General features: G+C 38.6%; 1 protein-coding gene across 1 annotated transcript; it reads right to left on the reverse strand.

Annotated features, from left to right (window-relative positions):
- Positions 1 to 6,531: 6,531 nt before the first annotated feature.
- LOC308037385 (2,4-dienoyl-CoA reductase [(3E)-enoyl-CoA-producing], mitochondrial-like) lies at positions 6,532 to 21,564 on the reverse strand. Its single transcript, XM_080339120.1, has 10 exons — positions 21,433 to 21,564; positions 17,192 to 17,394; positions 16,184 to 16,241; positions 15,949 to 16,035; positions 14,036 to 14,183; positions 10,802 to 10,901; positions 9,455 to 9,527; positions 7,184 to 7,330; positions 6,816 to 6,878; positions 6,532 to 6,718 (listed from the first exon to the last, which is right to left on the reverse strand). Exons 1-10 carry the CDS (start codon positions 21,505 to 21,507, stop codon positions 6,659 to 6,661), a joined length of 1,014 nt encoding a protein of 337 aa, XP_080195246.1. The 5' UTR covers positions 21,508 to 21,564; the 3' UTR covers positions 6,532 to 6,658.
- Between the last annotated feature and the right edge of the window lie 6,058 nt (positions 21,565 to 27,622).

Here is a 27,622-nt window from a genome sequence, read left to right on the forward strand (position 1 = left end):
CCTTGGCAAGTTAAGGAGTAGGTGTGCCAGATGGGGTCTGGCTTGAAAAAAACACAAAAAAATTGAAGTAAGTGCTAAGGAAGTAAGCTGGCTCATTCTCACCGCTTTGCTCTGACTTCACGCACAGTGATATAACTTCTCACTGGCTTGTTCTCCTCTTTTCTCTATGCAATGTGAAATACAATTGTGTATGTTAAGTGAAGGAAAAGTGAATCTGCCTATCAGTACAATAAATGATTGATATTGTTCATACTGTGCACTTGAAACTCTGGATTTTGCCTTATTTTAATATTCTCAAAGCATAAAGAGAAAAGTCCAAAACATGTACGTAAAAATGTGATGTGACTCTTTGCCAAAATAGTTAGAGTGGAAGATAAAGTGCTTAAAGTGTTTTGACAAAAACTCATAACAGAAACTGGAATCTGTCTTCCTGAACACGAGTGAAGTTACCATCACAGGTCTGTTCTGAAGCTGCCGTTCTGCTGGGGGGCACACACAGAAAGCAGCTCTATCATCTGCAGGCAGAATGTGTCCTGCACTTACTTCTCACAAATGAAACTTAAAAACTTCAAAGCACAGCTCTAGAAAAGGTGTCTACTACATCAGTGCAAAGGAAAGTGTAACCAATACAGGTAAGTCAAAACTGCTGTAAATACTCCAGGTTTTACTATCTCTAAAACTCTCCTGGGCAGAGCTCTCAAAAATGCCAGGGTTGGGGCAGAATGAGGTTTACAATAAGAGAGGTGACGATAGGGAGGACTGCAAGCTTCTTTCTTCTGGTGGACATTTGGTGATCAAAAAAAAAGAAGATTGAAAGTAAAACAGTAGCATGCACAAAAATGAATGACTTGAGGTAGTGCAGGAATGCCATATTCCTGCTGAACAGAGAAACGGGCTGACAGCTGTATGAGATCTACTTTACTAAAGTTGTTAATCACTTTACTCTTTAAAAATATATACTTTATTTAAATAAATACTCAAACTAACAAGCACTCAAGCTAATATGTTCTCAAACACAGTCCTACAAATTGCAAACAAGCATACTGTGCAATATTTAACCCCTTTCTTGCATAAACATGAACAGATGAAAACTTAATACAATATTTCCTATTCAAATCAAGTAAGACAGTGATTCTGTATTAATTTTAAAGCACAGAGCAGCAAACTTTTACTAATGCTCAAACTAAAAAAATGCGGTAATTATTAGACCATGTAAAAACCTTTAGCGTTATAAATGCAGTATTTGCTGACAGATGTAAACCTTGGGTTTACATGAGTGCCTGCTTCCAGCTGTGCCCATGACAGAGTCCATGGGTGCAACTCAGGGCCCCCCTGACCTCAGGTCCCTAACACCACCCGGGTGGCAGCTGTGACACAAATCCCTGTCCATCATGGAGAATGTCACACTGATCTTCACTGATGATTTAACCGGGATTCAACACGGGCCCTGAAGCAAGCAATTTGGCTTTTGTTCACTGCTGCACTGTTCTATCCTCAACATCTCCTGCAGCACCTGTCTAATCCCCCTCCATTAACAACCTAGTTATGCACCTTTGCAAAGATTACCCACACAAGCTTACAAAAACCCTAAACAGCATATTCCATGTGCAAATGTCAAATACATATCAGAATGCTGGCAGCCAGCAGCGCTTTTATGTAAAATCAACATTGTTTCAAAAAATACACACACACTGCTGCTAAACTTCACTGAAACTATATGATTAAGTCTTTCTTTCATTAGACATTAGGGTTTTTTTTTTACTAACTTCCATTTGGCATCTTGTGCGTTTATACTAAGCCCTCATCATAACCATGGATATAATCACTGGTTGTGGAGGCAACCTGAAATCCACACCAACTTGCTGTGTCTACAAGGAGGCTCAAAATCCCCAAATGTATGTGGCCTGATTTCTTTAAGTGCTGAGCACCTCCAAATCCCTCTGAAATCAACTGGTGTTGTTCTGTACAAATTAAAAGCAGGCCAATGCACCAAAATCCCAAAGATCATTTCATTTTACTGCATATTAAATTGTTACACTGGGGGTTTTAGCTTGGTTAAAGTAGAGTTACAAGTTTGTCAGCTACAACACAAGATGTTCCATTCAGTTAAAGGTACAAATTTCCTTGCAATTCATTGTCTTTACTTAGATGATATCAGTATGTGAAAATAAAAGGATAAATGAGCAGTTCACATGCCAATGAACTTGGAAGCCAGTATGGACAGACAGGAACTCATAGTTCCCACAAATAGTGTCATGTCCTGCTTGTAAAGCAGATTCTCAAATTGGTAAATAATAGCAATATTCTCAACAGTAGCTGAAATATTCAAGAAGAGGGAATTCCTAGAAACAGGAGAACCAAAGACGGACAGCAGTTCTGGCATCACAGTGATGAAGCAGTACAACTGATCTCTTTCATTTGCAACTTCAAATGGTTTTTCTAACTTGTTTATAAGCCTCTACTATAACACCACTTTTACAGCACAGAATTAACCTAAGAAATTGTAACAGACAGATTTGAAGACAGTAAATCATCAACTGAGATAAAAAGGGTAATTTCAAGATTTAATCAAGCAGACAAGATGCACTTTTCAGTTGAAAACAGACAATGAATCCTCCTCTGTGGGCGTCTCTCAGTTGAGTTCATGGAAGTAACAACACCTTTGACTGATGGGTCACGCAAAAGTCATTTTAAAAAAGGTATTTGAATTCTGGGAAAGTTTCCCTTGTGATCCATGATATTTGAAGTCCCTCTGCAACCCTACTGACCTCTTCCACAATCTCAAATTTACACCATCACCTTTTCCGACTCATTCCTCCACTTTCTTGTCCCTCCAACTCCATTTCCATAAAATTATTATGCCACAAAGAAATTTTCAAACTCCCCTTTACCTTGTGGCTCACAGGCAAACGGAGGCAGGGTCAGGAACAGAACAATCTCAAGGCAAATATGTCCAGAAGACAGCATGCTTCTTGTGAATACTATCTTCTATCATTTTTGCTGTGTTTGGAATAGAGTAGCTGTGATGGCTACACTTTATGTCAGTCTGTGATAAGTGTGTGCAATATACAGATGCAGAGCACGCTTATGGATTGTGCACCTCTGGGATTTAGGGGTATTTTAAGACTCTTTCAGGACAGTCTCATCCTTGTGGGCACTTAGGAACAGGTTCTTTTGGAATTTCCAAGCCAAGCCAGGCTCTGCCTGGGTAAGGTAGTCCCTACAAAGCTATTTTCTCCTGTGTTTCCCGAGTTCAGACGTCATGTGTTGCTATGTTAGTAAGAAACAAAGTGTATTTAGGTAAAACATAAACTTGACATGTTCAAGATTCATTTTTTCATAGTAACGTCTCTCTCCTGTCCCGAAAATGTCTAACACCACTTTTAATGAAGGAAATGGATCCAAGCCAGACTACTCCACTCTCCTGCAGAGGTGGACGGCTACATGGGACTAAGTTTTCTTCACTTAACTAAGCCTATATATTAGGAAATATTTCATAAACTATCCAGTAACATATAACTCTTTAAAACATTATCTGTCATTTCTAAAATCTGCATCAATATATTGCATATTTCTCAAGACAGAATGTTCAGAATCTAAAAGCAACTAACTTGCATAATTTGAAATGGATGTCATTGGTAGAGGTAAGAAAAAATAGACTCCTTATTATAGATGCTTATTAAAATTTAAAATGTGCTTCTGGTTCTATCACTGAATAACATATGCTTTAAAAATGTTTTGTTGTCACCTTACAATTAATAATTCATTTAGCTATGAACAGTAAACAGGTTGAAGATACTTCAGAACCAATATCTGTTTCTGCAAGTGATAAATGTTCTTTCAGTTTCTGAAAGGTTTAATACGAGTTAAAGCGAGTTTCTCCTAGATGCAAAGTTGACCCAAATCTCTGATGAGTAAAGCAATGAAGGAAAGACAATGATCTTTAAATTTTTTAATTTTGGGTCAAGAAACACTTTTCATTTTAAACTGAAAAAGCACTTGAAATTCTTTAAGTACTTTTACATAGGAATCCACTGCCTTTTGCCGTGGAAGAGAAACATTTCTGAACTGAGCTCTAACCAGTTTACTTTCTAAACAAAAGACATACACAGGCAAAGCAATATTGTAGTGGTGGTTGAGCCAAAAGATAGTGGGTCTGTGTCCTTAAAGCCACATAATGTATTTCTGGCATTGACTATATCAGTAGGTATTACATCTAAGCACTGCGTTACCTGTTGTTGAAATATTTGGAAAAAACAATCATAGCAGAGGTAGGCTTATGTTCCTTTTCTCCTCTACCAATTTTTTTTCCATCTCACTCTACCACCACCAAAAATATGCCTCTGCTTCCAGTATCTAAAAAATACATTATACAGTACATAGTATTATTAAAAAAAAAAAAGTCTGCAAGAATTTTTAAAAAGTATTTTTATTATAATTTTATACGCAGGGAAGAGAGATGGATTAAGAATATGTGGCAGCCAGCAGTGCTTCCTAGCCCCCAAAGGCAAGTATTGACTTGATCCTATCTTAACAGGGAGACTGAGAACGTGCCTCTTTTCTTGATCTTTTCCACCTGTGCCCCACCCAGAACCTACGTTTTGTGAGGAAAATGGTTTGTGCCGGTCTCCCTCCTTCAGATGAGCAGTTCCTGAGTGAATGCTGCAAAGCGTACCTGCCCTGCTGCTCAGATGCAACACAAATAAAATAACTTAAGGCTGCACAAAGTCAGTAAAAACTCTGGAGACCGGCCATGGTTATCTTCAGTCTCAGTCCAGTACTTGAACCACATGACAAACTTTCCAATTGTAAACGTCATTCACACCTGTGGGTGCAAGAAACCAGTGGGAACTTGTTTTTGTTGATAGCCCGTCTCCAGAGGATACCCTACCGCAGAGAAATATTTTATCATATCACAGCTCACAAGGATACCTTTGAATTTCTTTTTAAAAACATCTTTTTTCAAGTGTTAAAGCCATATATACAACTGTGTCCAATATTAAGAGAAAATGTAACCACATGCAAAGGACAGTGAGCAAAGAACAGTATATATGGGCCTAACTTCTCAATTAAATAACTTTCTGGGGAAAAGACAGAGATAACGTGTCAGAATTCGATCTTGACAGTGGACCTACCAAAACACAAGATGCTATAAAACTTTTTACATTACATTCAAGAGGCAACTGGAAGGCTATCATGATGAACACATTTGCTTTATTATCAGTGGCACAAATGCTGTTCAGTCCCCCATAGGACCATCACCCTCAGGAGAATGCTGGCACGTGGAAGGTGCACTAACATAGTCCACCCTTCCAGCACAACATAGATTAGCTTGTTTCAGCTTTGTATTAAAGCAATCAAATTATTTCAAAGTCAGATGCTGGCATATGTAACTATGGCCTGGAGTGAGGGTAAAGTGACAAGATCGCTGTCAGCACGTGAAAGATGGCATTTTCAAATTGCTTTTGTATTTCTGTATATTTCTATATTTCTTAAATCACTTAGATTTCAAAGCACATACAGATATGTCCACGCCCGTATGTGTAGACACTCTGGAACTCAGCTTAACCAATTAAATAAAACCAGCATGGATTTCAGGCTGTAAAGGTCAGAGCCTGGTAACTTCTTTGAAAAATTTCCTTCATTGCTTGAAGCAGGGAGGACAAACCAGCAACTTCCTAATCTGGAAAATGTAATAATACTGAAAGAAGGACACCAACAAACATTGTTTGTTTGAGGTGTTGTTTTTGCGGGTTTTTTAAAAATCACCTGCTTATTTGGGATGGATAAACTGTCTAGATTCAGAGGTAATGCCATGTTGAAGATTCTTCAGTACCAGTCTGTGAATGCACATGAAAGCTAGGGATTTCTGTAAATCTCAACCAATGAGGTTTCAACGCTTTCAGTCCTGATTTACTGATGTCCTTTACTAGTCTTAAGTAAACCATTTTTTATGGAGAGACTCCCCTAGTCACACACACATCAATAGCAAATGATTTTAGCTTCTCATTTTCAAGAACATTAACTTAATCATGACAAACAGCAAGCTCCTTAGAAAGGCACTGCTAGTCCTTAAATGCCACTTTTAAAGTTCAGCATAAGATAATTAACAGACTGAAAATGTCAGCAAAAGATGAGACCAAGATGGTTATGCATTTCAAGATTTTGTAAGTAACCACAGGCATTACATCCTGTCTCAGTCTCTGTTGTCCTGCTGATAACCTGAAACTTTGTTTTTTGCAAGTTTAGGACTTATTATTGAAGTGTGAAGATTAGGACTTAATTTCCTAGTTTTTCCTCAGATTGTTGATTATATTCAGTTATGAGATTCCTGAAATGCTACTGGAATTACAATATTGAGAGACATATTTCTGAGAAACAAAAAAAATCCTCTGAAATATTGGAAAAAGCTAATTGTAGACCACAGCATGGCTATATAAGACAACCTAAATTTCAGTGAACAACTGCTGTCTGCTGTTGGCAACAGATTCTATTGTAGATAGGAAAAATATACATTCAAAATATTACAATTTCAAAGAATTTTATTAAAATCAGCATACAAAAGATTTAGAAGGCTATTTCTCAACTGGTTATTTCTAAATATTCATTAAAAAGTAGTAGTTCTTTTGAAAAAATCTCTACCATATAGTTTCATCCTTCAGGAGCCTTTTGTTTTTCTAATCATTGCTTCCATTACATCCCACTGCTCTTTGGTAACCTAATAAAAGAAAAGAGAGTTTTATTGGAACTGCATATAATAATTTCACATCTAAGTATTTCTCTGAATGTAAAATAGCAAGCAAGGAATTTAATACCTTCTTCAACTCATTTAATTCTCCTGCCATAGAAACGTATTCTCCACCATCCATTCTAATAACCTAGAAAAAGCATAAGTATGGTATTTAATAACAGTGAGTTTTCTGTAGCATTCTCTTGTTATGAACTGTGAAACTAATTTTTACTGATTTGGATCAGAGAAACCCATGTTCAAAATAATGCAATTTAAAAATTTTTAAGAGCTCTTTTTAAAGAACTGCATTACAACTAAAAGGGTAATAATGCTTGTAAAAAATTTCAAAGTAAGAGTTTTTGTTTCATTTCTGAAAGTAGGGCTTTAAAAAATACCAGCTAAACTCCGGCCATCACCAAGTTAATTGTACAGACAAGAACAACTAAAACTTACTGCTCCATTAACCCAACTTGAATAGTCACTGCAGAAATAGACAGCAAGATTTGCAATTTCTTCTACAGTTCCCAGGCGGCCACAGGGAATCCTCTCAATATATATCTTCTCAAATGTACCTGTTGGGTCCAGGCGGCTAAAAGCACCCTGAAAATTAAGAGATTTAACTCTATCAGAAATTAAAATCCAATGGAGATTTGACTCCACATAAACAATATGGAAGTTAACGTTTTTGAGTAAACTCTCTACATCATCTTTGTCAGCAGGATGAAAAAGAAGCAGGGCACAAATCCAGAATTTATCCCTGTTATACCGATATCCATCTACTGAGGGTGTTAAGCTGGAATTTAACATGTTTGGGATTAGTCACCCACCGTCTATCTATGAAAAACGAAAGGGGTTAATAATTTTTGTTTCCCAAACACCCTTGATAAACATTTGAGGAAATATGCAACCCTCAAAATTGGTGCATGGAGAGGGGAGAGGAACAAGTACAGAGGAGGAGTAGGGAAGGGACAGAAAAACTATGCATAGGAGAAGAAAAAATTCAAGTTAGATCAAACTGCACCAATGGCTAGAACTCAACTAAGTCACTGGAAATTCTAGTATTTGAATAGCTTAGAACAGCATGGGAAACAGATGAGGTTTGTGTCCTTCCTGGCTCCTCCACAAAGAAACAAGCTCCTCAGGCAAAATCCGCAATGTATTAGTATAATTTATTTTAAGTTACTGAAGCTATGAGAGTTAATGCACACTGTAATTTCATGGCTGTATTCATGCCATTTAAGTCTTCTATTGCCATGTTTTTAAATGCCATTTGAAATAAGTTTAGCAGTTTTGCACTTGTATGCTTTTTCATTTTCCTATGATGACTTACAACAGTGTTTTATCAAATACATGGATGTAGACTCTAAGGCAGAAAGACATGACTTTGCAATACACTGTTTTAAGTAAAGTCAGTCTGTCTTTTTAACGCTTTCAGGGAAATTTTAACTTGGAACCAGTATGACAAATGTCGTGCTTTAATAAGGACACATAGTACCTCAAGCGGGATATATGCTATTAGTTTAAATCAGAAACATTTATGGCAGGTAGCGATATTGACATTTAAAGCAGTTGCCAAAAATTATGCGAATCTACACATCAAAGTGATCTGGCCACATGATACAGGGATGCCAAAAGTTTACAGGGATTCAAAAATGAACAAGACAAACTAATGGAAGAAAAAATTCCATCACGATAATTACATATGAAGAGATACCAACTGTATCAAACTCCCTGGGCCATAGACTTCCAGAGGCTGAAGACATAAAGAAGAAATGCCATTAAATGTTTTTCTTCTACTCTTGCTCCAAAATTCACCATATACAAGGCCTGGTGGAGTTTTGGTCTGATCCTGTAATATTGTTTCAACATTCTTATGACCCTTCTGATACTGCCACTTATCTTTCTCTAGAGTCAAAAAAAGTAAACCTGAGTTGTCCAGTGTAGCATCTAATGCTGACAAGAGGAAAAAAGGAGGAAAAAAAATAAAAGGCAACCCTTGTGCCCATACCCTCAAAACAACAGCAAAACCAACTGTGAAACATTTTACAGGTAGCAGCAATACCATGATTAGCTGTTACTGCTCATAATTGCAGTATTTTGATTCAATGTGAAATGAATCCTCCTCCTGTCTCCTCTTGAGGGACTGATTTCTTTTTTCTTCCTGTTTCAGCTGGTCTGGATGACTTCCTCCAAACCCTCCAGTCCTCTTTTTCACTCATATCAAAGCTTCACACTTCCTTGCTGACTTAGTTTTTCTCTTTCTAGTTTTGTGATTTTCAACAAAACTAGTGAGATTCTGTTCTCATATACCTAAAAGAGATTCTGAAATTTTGGAACTGATAAGATGTTTTGTATAAAAATTAGGAGTTCAGGGAGAAATAGGCACTTTTACTCAACCAAGTGTAAGAATTCAATTCACTACACAAATTAAGTACATACAGTTGATAAGAATCACCATTAAATATTTTGATATATCATTTCTGTGAAATAGTAAAAAAAAGTTTCATTTATCTTAGCGAAGCAGGAGAGGCAGTGACAGGATTCAGAAGTTCAATAAATTATATTTTACAAAAGAATTATTGAAATGTGGTATGTTTAATATTCCAGCACAGTCCAAGGAAACCACACTTGAATTTAACAGTTACAGAAAAGGTTAGACTATCTTAAAGTTAAGTGTGTACTACAAATCATATTCAAGGCCATGTTTCACTTCATGCTATGTACCTTTGTTTTTATTGGACCTGGTTGAATCACATTGAATCGCATGCCGTATCTACCCCATTCAGCTGCGAGAGACCTAAAAATTCATTAACAGAATGCATCAATATTTTAATACTGCTATTGAGAAAAAAAAATATTTAAAATTGAATCAAACGTGTAAATACTATAATTTTCCTGAAACATGCATTTCTCCTTAAGGTTTTTTGTTGCTGTTGTTCTTTAAAGCATTTCAGAAAAGGAAAAAGGGGGAAAAAAAGTCACATTCGCAAACAGAGGAGTATTGACTTAATGGATGCATCACAGAAAAAGCAACATTAAGGAGCAAATCTTTCTCCCTCACAAATCATACAGACAATTCTGGCACCTAAACTCCCTGACAAACAACTGTTAGGCCATCATCTTTCCCTGGTAATTGAGACTATGCCATAAGTATACATTTCTAACATTTTCAACATAGCTCTCCCATTAGATATTTTGAAGTAACACAAAACAGAGATTGCATTCTAAAACGGGACCAACAGAATAATTTTGCTCTGTGGAAACACTTTTTCTGCATAAGCAGTATTTCAGTACATTTAATACGATGAATGAATCAGCTGGGTCATATAGTCTCTGAAAAGCACACACTTCAGTTACAGCTCTGTGCAGCAGAAATCAAGACCATCACTCATCCCTTCATTTTTTCCTGGATAAAGAATTCTAGCCACTAAAAGGCTGCCAAACTATTCAATTCCTTCTGCTGAAGTGCAGAGGAGGATCTGTTTGCTATGAAGGACTGTCCTATAGTCAGTAATGATAGAAGTCCTTCTGTTTGCTGAGTAGCATGGACAGATACATCACATTATTGTTCTGAACTGAGTACAGGCACACACCTTAATTTGAAATACAGATAGGAAACACATTTATGACACTAGATAGGTGAAGCAGTATACTCTATATACAAGCATGTCTTTTCCTGACACAAAAGAAACTAGAACAGTTTCACTAATAACTGTCTGAAGTGCTGTTTTGCCTATGAGAATGCAAGAGAATCTGATTATCTAAACTCTGTAATTGAAACTTTAAAACTTGCTGCTGCCAAAAGAAGTAGTTCCATCTTGTCCTTGTCATAAAAATCATCCACTTGTCCTTGTGAAAAAAATCATCACAGTAACAGCAGTTATTAATAATACATCCTTCTGCAAGAAGCTGTCAGCAGACTATTTTCTTTGCTAGAATACCAGAGGCTGGAAGGTTCCCTTATGATACAATGGAATAGGAGGACTATACCAACTAGCTCAATTTTCATAGACCAATTACCCTATTTCAAAGACGTGAAAAGCAAAACACACATTTCACTATATTACTCACTTGCTCATTGCATCTACACCAGCTTTGGCAGAGGCACTAGGCACGACAAATCCTGAACCAGTCTCTGCATAAATTGTTGTAATAGCCAAGAATGCTGCTCCTGGAAGTTGCAAAAACATTAAAAATAAACCAGTCAAAAAACCCCAAACAAGCAGAAAAATACCATGAGGATCAAACTCGGAACTTAGGGTAAAAAAACAACCCTTAGTGGTGCAGAAGTTTGCAGCTCAAGAGTTAGAGATGCCATTTCACTCTGGGTCATAAAAAAGATGTTTTAAAAATGTAGCCTTCGAAGCTTTGCTTTCAAGCCTTTTTCTTTTAGTTCCTCCTTTTCCATGAATGTTAAAAGTTTTCTATGTAAGTGTAAATAGGTGTTTGATTAGGCTGCAAAGGTCTGAACCCTCAGTCTTCTACTGAAAATGAATTTAGGTGTGCAAATCAGTCTAACTGGAGTGAAAGCCTAAGATCTTGCACTTTCTTTGTAGAAGCTGCTCTAGCCTAGCAATCACTAACTAGGTAATGTAATTTGCCTTAATTTCATCAAATCTTTGCTGAAAAAAAAAATAAAAATCAGTATTAATAACTAGGTTTGGCATAATCTTAAAATGACAGTTTAGGTCTTAAGTTAAAAGTCTATGCAGAAAAAAAATGTGGGTTTTTTAGATATTTTCAGAAGCTTTTTCTGCAGTAGAGCTTATGACAAAGTTAACCTGCATGACTTTGTCCCATTATTATCGTAACAAATTGCATTATAAAAAGAACACTTTCTTTTGTAAGTTATATAACAGATTTACAAAAAACATTATGGAAAAGAATGGAAACCCCAACTGTTTATTTAATCTTTCTTTTCTAGAAGTGTGCAAATTCTAAGTGTCTAATCAATGACTAGCATGAACTTACTGTAACTTGGAAATGGAGAAGGGACAACAGTTCACTGCTTACGCCATAGTAACTAAAATAACTGCTCTACTTACTGTATTTTTAAAATAATTTAATTAGAATAGCTACCCGAGGGATATCTCTAAAACCATATACATTACTGAGAGAATGTATGTGACAATAAAGACTCAGTTAAAAAATTGCAGTAATGTTACACAAAAAGGACCATAAACAAGGACTGACAGAAATGCTCACAGACATCCAGAAACCATGAACCCCACTTATAAAGAAGTCGTCTGCAGCTAGAGACTGAAACGAAAAATCAACCTAGACAAATACCACTGAACAACTCTGAAGTTATCTAGAGTTTGTTGTTAATTAACAATACATTGTTAATTTTGCAGAACTAAACTGTACATTTTTAAAAATACAGGTTAAATAGAGGTAAGTTGGGTAAACCTACTACAGAAACAAGAATGACTGATACATTTACAGCTCTGAAGTTTAAGGTGCACCTTAGTTCATACAGAATTTTTATTTCTAACACCTATATTCATAAAATGAAATACATCACCTTGTAAAGAGATATATTACTCTCACTTTGTAAAACTTTGTAAGACTTCAGTGCATAAGTAAGTAATGCACCAGCAGATTACAAGTTCCTTTTAAACACCAGGACAAACTTAAAGTCTAAAAGCAGAGCACTTTTATTATTTCCTAAATTAGGTTTAATGTAAGTCATGCTGCAGACCTAAAGGATGTGCGAGTGTTCTAGCAACTAGTAGATGTACAGCATCCTCACAGACTGTCCAACAATATTTGCATCTCCATCATTTCAGAAACTACAGTCTCTGCCTAAACTTAAAAAAAACAAGTCAGCAAAAATAAAATGAAGGTGGAGAATGAAACAACAAACAGGTACACTTAATTAGCTTGCAAAACCATACCTTAAAGGAAGCCTTAAATACAAAGCCTTACATATAGACAGAATCCCCTTGAAAGGTGGCATGCAAGTAATAGCAAAGAAGATTCACATGTTTTGGAAGCTTAGAAGTAAAGAAAGAGAGATAATACAAAGGTAAAGGGCTTCTGGATTTTGATGAATCTGAAGGTGGAAGGAAGGAAAGTAGTTTTTCATTCAACAGCAGCAGACATTTTTAAAGCCGTATTTCATATTACCATAGGGAGACACTGCATGCATCTGGACGGCCACAAAGCAAACTGTTACAACAGTTTGCTACAATGATAGAGTAAGTCAGAGTTGGGGATGGATTTTTAACATGAGAGTATTATCAAGAGAATTGTGGAAATTATTTTTTCATGTGCTGCTAAAATGTATGTGGGAAATACAACTAACCAAAACTGTCATAGACTTAACAAAACAACATTAACTTTATCTGTTATTAAATAGTATAAACTCACTGAGTACTTTTTGTAGAGGAGTTTTGAAGAAATGCAAGTAATTTGGGAGTTAGAGAAATACAATGCAAATACAAACGGATTATTTCAACACGGTGACTGTAGCTCGAAAAGATGCAGAGGTTCAGGCACGTGGAAAATCATAACATACCTCACTGCTTTTAAATGCTACTTGCGACAGTATCATTCTGAACAAAAAATAAGCTAAATATTTTCGATTTATAACTAGAAGATAACATAAAATGAAAGCGGTTCTTTGTATAGAATCTACAGTATAACATAAAAGAGAATACATTATCTTTCCTTTACAGACAATAATCTGGCTAAGTAAATCTCTGGCTAAATAGTATATAAAAAACCTGTAATTTTTTAAAGGTAAAGCCAAAATATTGCATTAAACTACTAGGTAATCTACAAATAAAAATTGTCAATGGGAAAATAAAACCTAATACTGACTTCAATTTTTAATTTATTTTCCAAATTATCTGACAGGTAATATTCTCTAGTTTTACAAGTCAAATAACACAACTGTGAATTTTATTTATTTAACTGTAGGAGGAAAATTCAAAGTGACGTCCTGACTTGCTATTCACTTAAAGAAATGCCACATTCAGTTGCTTAATTAAACCAACACAGATGTATAAGACTCAAAAGAAATAACAACGTATGTTTTAAAGCCTTATTTTTCAAATTTTAGAAAGGTTTTACAACTACTACAAACTCTGGGTAGATTCTATAATGAAGTAATTGCTAGCCAGTTCTACTGTTGTGATATTTAAGTACAGGTTTACTCAAAGTTTCTAGAAAATATGTAAAGTGTTAAAAACTGTTCTTCTTCTCAAACTCTCAAAACTGGCTACAGTAGTAAGGCAAGGAAAACAAGTAATACTGTTATGTCAAAATGCTTAGCTACCCTTTATCTTAAATTTAAGATACCTTTTTGTGCTTTAATGAGCTCCTTTCCGATCTCCAGAGTTACAAATGCAGTACCATTAAGTACAATATCAGTTATTGTTTTCCATGCATTAGCAGAAAGTCGCTCAGAAGGGGCAATAAAGTTTCCAGCTGCATTGTTTACCACAACCTGAAACACATGAAGAAAAACCTAAGTTAACTAAAAACAACTCTTCCTGAGAGAAAAGCAAAGAATTTACAAGGAACATCTGACAGCTTCCAGGTAAAAAAGTAAAAACATGTTTGTCAAATGAGGTTCAGTAAGATGAAATAACCCATGACAAATTTTAACATCTGCAGCACAGAAATGTATCAGTAACAGCAAATAAGTTGTATTTCCACATGCCTGTAAGTTACTAGTCTGCTCCTGGGGAACTGTAAACATAGAGGGCACCTCAAGTTACTGTTTTCCATAGTGTATCAAGTGCATCCTAACAGAAGAGTTTGTCTCTACCAAGTTCCAAGGTCACATATGATATTTAACGTAATGGTTGCACAGGAATAAAAGCAAAAGAAGTTCAGGCAATCTGATGACTGAAGTCTGCATTAAATGACTGTTGCACAACAGCAAGTCTCATCAGTCATGACAAGAAGAGTATTACAATTTCATGAACTGCAATGAACTTTTTAGGAATGGACATACATACACCCGACACCCGTCACTTCTTGTCTTTCTGCAAACAATAGTTAGGCAGAGGATACTTTCAACATACCATCTGCTTAGCCCTTCAAGCAGTTAGATATATTTCAAGGGGGCTAAGCATCACATAAGCAGTTTTTAAACCAAAATTTATCTTGTATATTTAATAATAAAGCATTGTGCTGAAACAATAAAACGATGCATTACTTATGGAATGGCACTTTGATTTCTGTAGGTTTGCACATAAAACAAAGTCTATACTGAAGAACTTCTAGGCTTAATTAAGACATTGGAATTTTCAAGAACAGAACAGAAGACAGCATATATTGCATTAATATAAAACCAATAAAATACAGCAGCCATAAGTTATACATACAGATGATAAATATAATTTAAAGGTCTCCCTACAGTTTGAAGAAAAAGCAATAATAAAATACAAACATCTCAAGATACTGAGGAGGTTACTTGAATCACTGCATAAATATTGTGAAGACGCAACAATAAAACAAATGAACTAAGGACTGCATGATATGATCTTTGAGGTAAGTAGATATATATGCCTGCCAAAACAATCCATATGACAAAAGAATGATTGGCAGCAACAGTCCCAAGTATGGAATAAACAAAACAAAGACAGAAGAAATATGATACTGCCACTAACTTCTGTCTCTGAGATCTCACTTGCGCAGTGGCAGCAACACTCAGGCTTGCAGTAGTCATAACGATATGTGTCATGTCTGTCACTAAGAGAAAAACTAGGCAAGAAGAACTGAATATTCAATTTACTCTATAATAAGGTATGCAAGGATCAAAGATTATGTTTATGATTTCTTAGAATTCTAATTTGTGAGACATGTTGATAAGCAACAGGTTTAATTCAGTACCAACAAAGATAAGTCACCTTTCCAGGAGGATTTAAGGGCAATATTCCATTCACTTAATTAATTGAAAGAATCCCATCATAATTGTCCAAATATTTACAAATAAACTGTTAATCCTTAGAGTAAGGACAACAATGTTTTGTCTCTTGGCTTCTGTATTTGTTTTGTCTATTTGGCTGTATTTTAAGAACCACAGGAACAGAGTAACCAGTCTAGCTGTGAATGTTTGCTTTACCTTGAAGTAATACCACTTTTTGTCTAGTGTCTCTTTAGATTCCATTAACTTTCTACAACAGTCATTTTCTTCATACATACTATGCAGAGTATTTTCGGTAATGACAACTGAAGTTCTTTCCTTCCACCAGAACACTTACATCAGGATGTCCTGCCACTTGGATTAGTTCAGCAACAGCATTCTTAACTGCAACTGGATCTCTCACATCACACTGGATGGCATGAACCTATGTAATAATGGAAAGGCAGCTGTGAGACTTCAAAACCATGTCACTCATAAATTAAACAAGCCCACAGAAGCACACAAATGCATAAAAATCCTATAACCATTTAAAGTATAATAACTAACACATTCACAGTTCTGTAAAAATTTACCTTATTCCCTGTTTTAGAAGAGATTTCTTCTGCTGTTCCTTTCAAAACATCGAGCTTCCTACAAGTAAGTAGACAATGTCACTAAATTTCCATTAAACGCAATTACAACTCAGATTAAGAAAATCCAAAGCGTTTTTCTGAGCATATAAGCTAAACATTAAAGTATCATTTAATATGTGTGTGCATGCACGTCTGTTGCTGATTTTGGTAAGCTTTCAGATAAAAACTGTATTTAGCCACTAACTTTCTGAAAGAAAGCTTTAAATAATTTCTGGTTAGTGCTACTTCAAAGCAACTCAGAAGTGACCACAGTAAGAGACTCTCTTAAGCTAATCAAATATGGTAAGCTATTAAATATATTTTCATTCCGAGTACATAATCATATCAAACTTAGTTTCAGCTACTACTCTACTAGTATTTTACAAAGCACATGCATATTCACATTTAAAACCAAATACCTAAACCACTATTTGGATAAATGTCACAATATTTATTTTTATTAAAAATTAGATTTTTTTTCTAGTCTTTACTGTAGTATTACTTAAAAGAACTGTATAAAGGTCATCTTCATTAAGGGAAAAACAGGGCTGGTTTTAAAGTCATAAGAATTAAGAGGAAAGGATTAAATTCTTTACTGCAACTCGAATCTGTATCAAGAACACCTGCAATAATACATTCAAAATGTTCAAGAATGGCCATTTCAATTTTGTATTCTCTTTTAGGCTTTAGCTGAATTTATGTCAAATATCATTGGTTGTTTATTTTGCTGCCACATTTCATGGAAATGAATTTGGTTTATTTCTTCCTAATGTTGGTTACACCATTAGATACTTGCAGATGGATCTGCAAGCTTCTAGATATGACATTATAATTTAGAAGTGTACTGAAATAGAGCAAATAGAATAAATGTATCCATTTTACAAAGAAGAAAACAAGATCCATTGTGAAGAAGAAAACGCATCGTTCAGTACTAAATGAAAGCTCTAAAATGTCTTCATTAATATTTACCGGCTTGCTATAACACACTCGGCACCTAAACTGGACAAAGCTGTTGTTATTCCTTTGCCAATCCCAGTACCTCCACCAGTTATAAAGGCCACTTTCCCCTGAAAGGTATTTGGCGGCAACATCACTTTTTTAAGAGGTGCAAAGAAGGCAGCTTGTGGTAAATTGCTCTCCTCATATAACACATTTGTGCCACGGCTGAAAAACTGAAAGAAAAAGAGAGAAAAGTTCATTTTCCTCAGTTTTGTATACAGGATTGTCTTGGTTTTGTTCAAAATAAGGCAAATTCTCTTTTTGTCAATTTTCTTTCAGCTAAGTTCTTCTAAGGAACTGCATTTTTCTGAAGCTGGCTGCACGCTTTTCAGGCAATGTTTGCTCTGGAGCTGGTAGGAATGGTATATAGAGAAGGCCCAGGTTAATCCTTATTGCTATGGCAGCCAAGGTCACTGATAAATTTTTGTATGTCAGATAAGTGAGAGGGGTGTACTTGCAGGGAGGAGCAAACAGAACAGGTGACCAAAACTAACGAACTAGTTATTCCATGCCATTCACGTCATACACAGTATAAAACGGGGAGATCACAATGGTCTCGCTCTCTTTGTCCATGGGCAGCATCTGAAGGGCACCCTTCCCGTTCTACCTGTGATCCTAGGCCTGGTTCCAGGCCTGGTTCCAGGCCTTGCATCCCTGAATCCGTTCCAGTTTACTGCTGAATCCAGCCCAGGACTTCTGGGTGCCTGCCCTGCAGCCTATGGCATGACACCAGCCTCTTAGTATTATTAGTAAAGCATTTTTAACTTTCCAACTTGTAAGTCTCTCTCCCTTTTCCTTCTATTCCCTTTCCTTAGCAGGGAGAGTGGGGGGGTTAACAGAGAAGACTGTTGTGCGACACTAGATTTTCTTATGACAGTGGAAGTAACAACCGTAACTGCCTTATTATAAACTGAATGTAAGAATGACTAGTTTGTAATATACTAAAACATACGGACCTTCAAATAAATGCTAATACTATATGAGTAAAGCACCTGAATGATTTTTAGACATTCCATTTCTACTAGAGAACTATTGAAAAAATATACTACCAATTTTTTTTATTTTGAAAGTTAATTATTCTTATATCTGTCACTTTTGTAAAAGTGTGTGGAACAGCATTATCGAATAATTACAGACTCTCAGCAGGATTTGGGTTTCAGATTCATGTATGGACTGTACTTCATGCATAAGGAGTTCAGATCTAACAAACACGCATGATTTTGAGATCACATGTGTGTATATTTACAAACTCAAAAGCTTCAGTAGTAGCTTCAAGGCTTTGATTCTTTACTATCGTAGTCAACAAAACATTCTTATTTACTGGAGAATGGGGCAGAATCCATGAAACCTGTCCTAATTCTTACTGGAGCTGCCAAGAAAACCGGTGCCATCTCCCAAACAAAACTGTGCAAGGTTTGGTTACCAGCATTGTGTCTGTCCCAGAAGAAATACCATTTACAGCAAATTAGCCCTTGATTAACTGGTCCTAGCAAAAAGACACATGGTTGACACTTGTTTAAAAACACATGTGAAGGCAGAAGAAAATTCAGCATTTTTAACTGATCACAAAAGTGATACATTTTAGTAAGAAAACATCCCATTAATGCAATAAGGAATTTGTCATTAAGAAAGTCTCGGCAAAAAAAACCAAGAGGATATTTCCAGCATTCTAAAACACTAACCTAGCTCAAGCCTTAACTTAAATACTGAATTGATTCTTTGTGACAGCAGCATTACAGTAATAATTCAGAAATTCCCAATTTGTTCAGAATACAGAAGTTAGCTTAACCTGAAGATGCAAACACTTCTAAGTATGACAAAATTCCATTATTTTTGGGTTTTTATGAAAAAATTAGAAGAATGCATTATTTTCTGTAATACTAATTTCTACTTAAGCCATAATGTGTTTCTTTGAACACAAAAAATGCTAGTTTAATTTCAGGAAAGAAGACTGGTTACTCTCATATAGTATTGTTAATAAAAACATGCAGTTGTTCAACAGGTTGACACAAAGAAGAAAAGTTATCTTAAAATACTAAAAATATTAAAATTTATAGTTCTATTTACTAACTCACATTTTCAGCACCAGAATTAAGAGACAATATTTTTAGTGGCAGCTGAATATTCTCTACATGCCACAGCTATAATGCACAGGTATGGGGATTTCACAGAGCTTAAAGCTGGCCTAAGAAAGCATGCATGTGAATTTTTCTGTGTGATAATTCATTTGCATTTGTCACACAGGGCAAAACAGAGACAATAAACATGGAGTTACACTGTCAATTTAATGGAGCTCATGCTCCAAAGAAAAGACAAAACAAAGAGTAATAGTGAAGAAGAGTTGTGAGCACTACGTAGAACAAAATGAAGTAAAGTCGAAAGCTAGAATTATCACAAAAGCAAAGCAGTGAATTAAGTCCTGCAACATTTATATTAGATGTGTACTTTAGGGATTATTTCTGGAACTTGGACTCTTCAGCTACGTGCAACAGCTTCTCACAAAGGAAAAAGCAAACCAAAGGTGGTTCTAAGGAACACAAGCAGATAAAATTTAAAAATCCAAAGAATGTCATAACATTTTTTCCAAAATAACAAAATTCTACAGATCAGATCAGAATTTTCACGTCTGTAAAATACTTATTTAACTCTTCCAACAAAAACAGAATTTGCATATTTTCATGGAGTACCAGAATACTATTAAGATGTCAGGAAAGGGGAGTTTGAAGATTCTTTTTCATGTCTGTCTTAGCAGTCCCCTATTCTCTTCAGGTATGCAGGGAGAGAGAAGGGCTCCCTCTGTAGAACTTTTAGCTCATGGCAGAGACTGCAAATCAAAACAGCATTTGCACTTCTTCTTCCTCCAGTATACGTAGGTAACTAGAGATAAACCCTATGCAGCACTGACCCTCCCTGATCGGGTACTCTGTTGGTGACTGACACAGCCCACTCCTCTCACCCACCACTACAGAAACCATGCAAGCAGCTTCCTCCTGCTTGGGGGAGGAAGATGAGGAAGCAGGCCACAGCACAGGCAGGCAGTAAGACCACACCAAGTCTAATAAAGCACTGTCATGAAATCAAGCAGACAGTAACTTGGTGTAATTCAGCAGTCTTCTCATGAGGCTGCTACTGTCTCATCACTAGCTTGCACAAGGGGCTTCTGTGACAGGATCCCCTCAATTTAATCATTCCACTATTTAAGGTCAAGGTTTTAAATTAAGCCTCAAGTGTAAACAGATAGAAAAAGAAGCTAGGAACTAGCTTAAAAAACAAACCAAAACCAAAATAAACAAAAACATGAACAAACAAACAAAACCACCTCAGCCAGGGAGTGCAACTGACTCATGAAATGACTCAGAGAGACCTCGTCTTGGCTACAGCTTCCTCACAAGGGAAGGAGGAAAGGCAGGTGCCAATCTCTTCTCTTTGGTGATCAATGACAGAACCCAAGGGAATGGCAGGAAGATGTGCCAGGGCAGGTTCGGGTTGGACATTAGGAAAAGGTTCTTCACCCAGAAGGTGCTGGAGCACTGGAACAGGCTCCCCAGGGAGGTGTCACGGCTCCAAGCCTGACAGTGTTCAAGAAGAGACTGCACAATGCCCTCAGACACATGGTGTGAACTGTGGGGTTGTCATATGCAGGGACAGGAGTTGGACTCGATGATCCTTGTGGGTCCCTTCCAACTCAGGACTGCAGAGTGCCCTCTGAAGCACCCGAGCAGTCACTGGTAAGCAGTGCTGTGCCTGGGCAGAACTCACTAGGAACGGCCTCCAGCAGCACCTGCACAAGTCAGCCGTGTCACTGCTTGGACGGCAGCACTCAAACTTACGTAACAGCTTTGCTATTGGGGTGAAAGGGCGATGCCGATGCCTTCACAGCCTGCACTGAAACGCTGCGCTGGGCGCAGGAGGGTGCCGGGGAGCACAGGCCGCACCGCTGCGAGAGCTCCGGGACGGACAGGGCCGGTGCTGGGGTACCCCAGCCCTCAAGACACGTCCTGGCTCTTTTCCCAAACCCCACTAAAGCCAGAGCCGCCCCTTGACACCGCTTCGGCCACGGCGGGGCGGCTTTCCCCGCGGCTGCGGGGACCGTCCGCAGTGTCCTCTGAGGGGCCAAGAGTGCCTGAGCAGCCCCGGGGGAGGAGCTCACTGAGAGCCCCCGAGGCGCCGGCCCATTGCCCTCGGCCCCACGGGAGCAGGGAGCGCCTTACCCGCCCGATGCCAGAGAAGCAGGTCGCGGCCCTGCCGCAGACGCCACGCCGCCCCTGAAGCAACGCCGCCGCCATCTTTCCTTGCCGGGGGGTCGCGGGTGGCGGGGCCGGGCCGTGCGCCTGCTCCGTGACCGGGACAGCGCCCGCCCCGAGCGGGAGGCGGTCCGGGCGTTGGGCCGCCCCGCGGTCCCCGAGCAGGGTGAGTTGAGCGACCGCCACTCCAGCCTGAGCTGCTGAGGTCAGAAAACCTGCGCGTCCGTCGCTACACCACAAACCTGGGGGCTCCGGCCAGTTTGGGGGCTCAGTCCCGCCGGCCGCCCCCACCTCAGGGCCGCCTTGCTCGGCCCGTGCCTTGAGGCCTCGAGTTCCAGCTGCGAGGAACAGGATGTGCTGGGTCCAGTTTATACGCATCACTGGGTTGGGGTTTTTTATTGCAAATTATTTACTCAATGCTATTTGAAAGACACGAAATAACTTTTCTATTCCCCGTGGAGTCTAAAAGAAGAAATTTATGTGCTCTCTGTACCCACAGGAGAGGAAGACTGAGGAGGAGACTGAGGGGTGACTTCATTAATGTTTATAAATATATAAAAGGTGAGCGTCATGAGGATGGAGCCAGGCTCTTATCAGTGACAACCAATGATAAGACAAGGGGCAATGGGTATAAACTGAAACACAGGAGATTCCACTTAAATTTGAGAAGAAACTTCTTCACAGTGAGGGTGACAGAGCACTGGAACAGGCTGCCCAGGGAGGTTGTGGAGTCTCCTTCTCTGGAGACATTCAAAACCCGCCCGGACAGATTCCTGTGTAAACTCATCTAGGTGTTCCTGCTCCAGCAGGGGGACTGGACTAGACGATCTTTTGAGGTCCCTTCCAATCCCTAACATTCTGTGATTCTGTGATGTTGAGGGTCACGGAGCACTGGAACAGGATGCTCAGGGAGGTTATACAGTCTCCTTCTCTAGAGACATTCAAAACCCACCTGGACACATTCCTGTGTAACCTCATCTAGGTGTTCCTGCTCCAGCAGGGGGACTGGACTAGACGATCTTTTGAGGTCCCTTCCAATCCCTAACATTCTGTGATTCTCTGATAGTGTGGCTCCTTTCAAGTGGTATTGCCTGTTCTTGGCATGTTTTTGTGGGAGAGGGGTTGTTCAAGAAGAAAAGTGGTGGCATGGCAACCTGCTAATTGGGATTCTCAAATGGGGTGGGTAACGCACATCCCGATTTGGGGTGATATTGTGCTGAGTGCATTCACAAATTGTGGCCGGACAACAGCAGTAGAGAGGCTCCACATGGGCTCCGCTGTACACATCAACACCTTTCGCCTTGTTGACTGCTGTGAGACAAGGTCTACCAGAATCACAGTCATTCCTAAATACCTCTTCAAATTCAGCATAGACAATGGAGTTCAGTAAAGGCCTGAGCGATCTGTAAGCATTAAACCATGTTAATCTACAGGCGATTATGTTGAGATAACAAGACATTTGATTCATCTGTGTTTAGTTGGTTGATTGGAAAGGTAATGACTGACTGATACCCACCCTTTTGTACAGCCTGGGTATAAGGCAAAGAACCCTGTAGAGTCATATCTGACCATAAGGAACATCAGGGAAACGCGGTGGGGGAATAGCACGTAGCTATAAGAACCTATGGATTTGAGAAAACTGCAGATTCTGTGGAGGGATCACACTGCCATATCTACACAGCTACAAAACTCGGCATGAAGACAAGAAACCTATTGGTGGGTCTGTACTATTAACTTTTGAATCAAGAATTTAGGCAATCTGAATACATGCTGCTATGGGAGTTCAGAGGCATCAAAATTAAAATAATAAGGCTTAAACATCAGCCTCCTCTATAAAAGTGGTCAAACACCTAAATATTCAAATTTTAGAGAAATATATTGCTGATGCTCCTGTTTGTTGGTACAGTAAGTTCTAGAATACATAATTATTGTTTGTGCATACTGTCCAGCAGCCACTGAAGCAATAGTGCCGCACCACGAAGCAGTGGTTGCCACAGTATCATTAAAACTATATGTCAAATATCTGGAAGGTGTGAAAGAGTCATTATAAGACTTAGTAATATTTCATTCAAATCAGTTACTTCAAAACACACTGAGTTTCAAGAGGTATGTTATCGCTGAACAAAAAAAGAAAAGTGGGGGAAGGGAGAGAATATAGTTCAAGAGATGTTTTAAAATGGAGAAATACTACAGAATTTAGAAAGCTTCACTGGAATGAAGCTAACGAGAGGAAACAAACTACAAAAGCAAACCTTATAGGCATTGGAAGATACAAATGTGCTAAGCAGCTACTTCTGAAAGAATTAACATGAACAAGAAGATGAGACCAAACTCAACTTCAGAAAATGTTTTTTAGCAGCTTTCATTGATGAGGTGCATTTCATATACCAGATCTGTTAATTTTGGGTAATAAGAAGAAAGTGGTCTCCAAGATAAGGAAGCATACAAATTTAAAAGACTGCAATAACATTTTCATGTCCTGTGATCTAATAATATAATTGAAGGCAGACTACCCGCATTTTACAAGGAAAATAAATTTGCCTAATAGGGTACTACCCCACTTCAGAAAATCCTACTTAGTTTGCATGATACTTATTTACAAGTTTAAGAAGAGTTTAAGAACAGCTTAACTGAAATATTAAAGCATCCTGTCTGTGGTTTAAAGTATGTCAGGAGGTGCACTGGAGAAGGCTCCTGGCAGGATCTGTGGCCCCATGGATAGAGGAGCCCAGGCTGGAACAGGTTTTCCGGCAGGACTTGTGATCCCGTGGGGAACCCATACTGGAGTAGTCTGTTCCTGAAGGACTGCACCCCATGGAAGGGACCAATGCTGGAGCAGTTTGTGAAGAACTGCAGCCCATGGGAAGGACTCATGTTGAAGAATTTCATGGAGGACTGTCTCCCATGGGAGAGACCCCACACTGGAGCATGGAAATACTGTGAGGAGTCCTCCCCTGGGGAGGAAGGAGGGGCATAGACATGCGATGAAGTGACCACAGCCCCCATTCCCTGTTCCTCTGTACCACTGGCAGGGAGGAAGCAGAGAAAATCAGGAGTAAAGTTAAAACAGAGAAGAACGGATGGGTGGGTGGAAGATGTTTTTCATAGAATCATAGAACTGTTTGGGTTTGAAGGGAGCTTAAAGTTCATCTAGTCCCGACCGACCTGCCATGGGCAGGGACACCTTCCACTAGACCGGGTTGCTCAAAGCCCCATCCAACCTGGCCTTGAACACTTCCAGGAATGGGATAGCCACAACTTCTCTGGGCAACCTGTTCCAGTGTTTCAACACCCTCATGGTGAAGAATTCCTTCTTTATATCTAATCTAAATCTACTCTCACTTTAAAGCCATTTCCCCTTGTCCTATCACCACATGCCCTTGTAAAAAGTCTCTCTCCAGCATTCTTGTAGGCCCCCTTTAGATACTGGAAGGCTATTATTATAGTAGGCCTCCAGCTCTCTGATCAGTCCTCTGGACTCGCTCCAACAGATCGATGTCCTTCTTACATTGATGGCCCCAGAGCAATATGCAGTACTCCAGGTGGGGTCTCACAAGACCAGAGTAAAGGGTTAGAATCACCTTCTTTGACCTGCTAGCCATGCTTCTCTTGATGCAGCCCAGGATACAGTTGGCTTTCTGGGCTGCAAGTGCATATTGCCTAGTCATGTTGACTTTCTCATCAACCAACATCCCCAAGTTCTTCTCCTCAAGCCTGCTCTCAAGCCATTCTCCACTCAGCCTGTATTTGTGTTTGAGATTGTCCCAGCCCATGTGCAGGACCTTGCACTTGGCCTTGTTCAACTTCATGAGGTTCGCACAGGCCCACCTCTCGAGCCTGTTTAGATCCGTCTGGATGGCATCCCTCCCATCCAGCATGATGACCTCATCACACAGGTTGGTGTCATTGGCAAATTTGCTGAGGGTGCACTCAGTCCCACTGTCCACATCATCGACAAAGATGTTAAACAGCACTGGACCCAATACTGACCCCTGAGGAACATCACTTGTCACTGGTCTCCACTTGGACATTGAGCCATTGACGACAGCTCTTTGAGTGTGACCATCCAGCCAATTCCTTATCTACCGAGTGGTCCATCTGTCAAATCATTTCTTTCCAATTTAAAGGCAAGAAATTAAAACTGAGTCTTTAGTCTCTTTAATGGAAGGTTTGCATTTTTTATCTCCTGTGTGTGATTTTGCTCTCTTGCTCTCAGATCACAGTTGCAAACAATTGTGTGCAGGTAAAGCAACTCTAGAAAAGCTAACTTTAGGACAGAACTAGCTGAGGATCTCGCTAGGGCAGTGACATCCTCCTGGCCAGGAACACTTGACCAGATGGCACTGCCAGTTGCCTTAATTGCAATGACAAGTGTTATCTATATCATTATTGTTCTTGTTACTATTAGGTTCATAACTGGTTTTATCCATCAATATTTGATTGGAATTCGCTTTGTCAGATTTAACATAATGTTTTCATGGGTACTTAGCTGCTTAATAAAGCATACAAATATTGGTAATGCAATATTTGCTTGGTTTGTTACCCTCCCTACTGGAGTCCAGTGGGTGCTTTTCATTTATTTACTATTTGCAAACATTGTCCTATGAATATTAGTCTGGTATTGTGTGTATACGCACTTCAAACAGTTGGGTGGAAGTGAGGCGGCCGAGGAGGAACCTGCATGCCACTGTAACCCACATCTGTCTTCTACAGCCTGAACCTACAAGATAGTTGGGTTATGAGAGAACTCTCCCTGTCCCTGTCTCGACCCACAAGCTTTTAATTATATTTTTCTCTCCCCTGTACAGCTGAGGAAGAAGAGTGACAGAGCGGCTTTGGTGGGACCCTGGCATACAGCCAGTGTCAACCCACCAAAACAAAACAAATGCACAGCACCTGGTGATGAAATTTAAAAATAGTCCAAGAGACTTTTGACACAAAAGCCTGCTAAGAAATCCTAGGTCAGGGATAAAATACCAACATGGACATAACACAGACCTACATTTCTGTTAAGGACAAAAGTTTAAAGGTAGACCACCTCAAATTCTGTTTAGATACTGTTTTGCAGGGTTTAGCAAATTGTCATACTATTTCACTAGTTAAATGCAAGTTAAGCCTGTAGTCCATATGAATATCTGAAATACCTCTATTTGCTCTGATTGTCTCTGAGTTTGGAACTCTGCTGAATACTTATGATATGAAAAAAAGGAACAAGTAGAAAACCAACAAATATTAGAGGACAGACAGGTAAATCAGGATCAGAAAACCAGCAAGAACTCTAGAAGTCTAGAAGGTAAATGAATGGGAAAACACGGTATGAGCAAATAAAATAAAATTGGATAAATGCAGGGAAATGGAACGTGTAAACATTATAATGGGCCTTACAGGATTCATACAGTTTCTTATCATTATGATTTGTCATATGAAGTTGTGATCACAAAAGTCAAGCCAATAGGATAAGACATAGAATAATGACAACAATATAGAGAAAATTTAAGTACAGTTATATAAAGCTGCGAAATACTCTCATTTAGGATGTGTTCTGTATTTCTGGTCACCCTACCTCAAAACTGAAATTGCAAAATTATGAGCGACTGAAAAAACAAGAAAATGAGATGAAGAAAACTCACAAGAAAAGAGATTAAGGAGACTGGGGTCATTTATCTTAGGAGAAGCGTGGGAGGGAAAATAAAAAAGGTATCTAAGTAAACATTTAAGGACCAAGGATACTTAAAGTCATAAAACACGGAAATTAAACAGAATATGACTCTACAGAAACAGCATTTCTGACTGAAAGCTTGTATTTACATTTGTGTATTTCAAATTTATCTTTTCCTATTAGAAAAATATTATCCCAAGTTCCTCCCGCCATTTCAAGTCCACAGGTTTTCTGATGCTAAAACTGAACTGTGGACATATGTCCAAAAGCTTTTGAGGTTTTGCAAAGATTACCAATATTAATTACTTGAGAAGCAAGCTGATTGCCCAATAGGAAGAAATTTGCTCTCCAGCTACTGGCCGATATGATTACAGACATCAGGAATTTGACACCCTGTTCCTTGTGAGATGCACATGGAGAAATGGGCACTTTGAGGCACACCTCAGATGCATGTGACTGGAGTCACAAATATATGGGTTCTCCATACCTGTCCTCTGC

The sequence above is a fragment of the Nesoenas mayeri genome, assembly GCF_963082525.1.
Source record: "Nesoenas mayeri genome assembly, chromosome: 2".
NCBI classification, from domain to species: Eukaryota; Metazoa; Chordata; class Aves; order Columbiformes; family Columbidae; genus Nesoenas; species Nesoenas mayeri.

Excerpts from the sequence above, each read along its gene's own strand:
- LOC308037385 (XM_080339120.1), bottom strand. The coding sequence starts at position 21,507 with ATGGCGGCGGCGTTGCTTCAGGGGCGGCGTGGCGTCTGCGGCAGGGCC. Across the intron at positions 17,395-21,432 it reads GCTTCTCTGGCATCGGGCGG|TTTTTCAGCCGTGGCACAAA; the intron begins GTAAGGCGCTCC and ends TTTTTCTTTCAG. Across the intron at positions 6,719-6,815 it reads AATTAAATGAGTTGAAGAAG|GTTACCAAAGAGCAGTGGGA; the intron begins GTATTAAATTCC and ends TTCTTTTATTAG.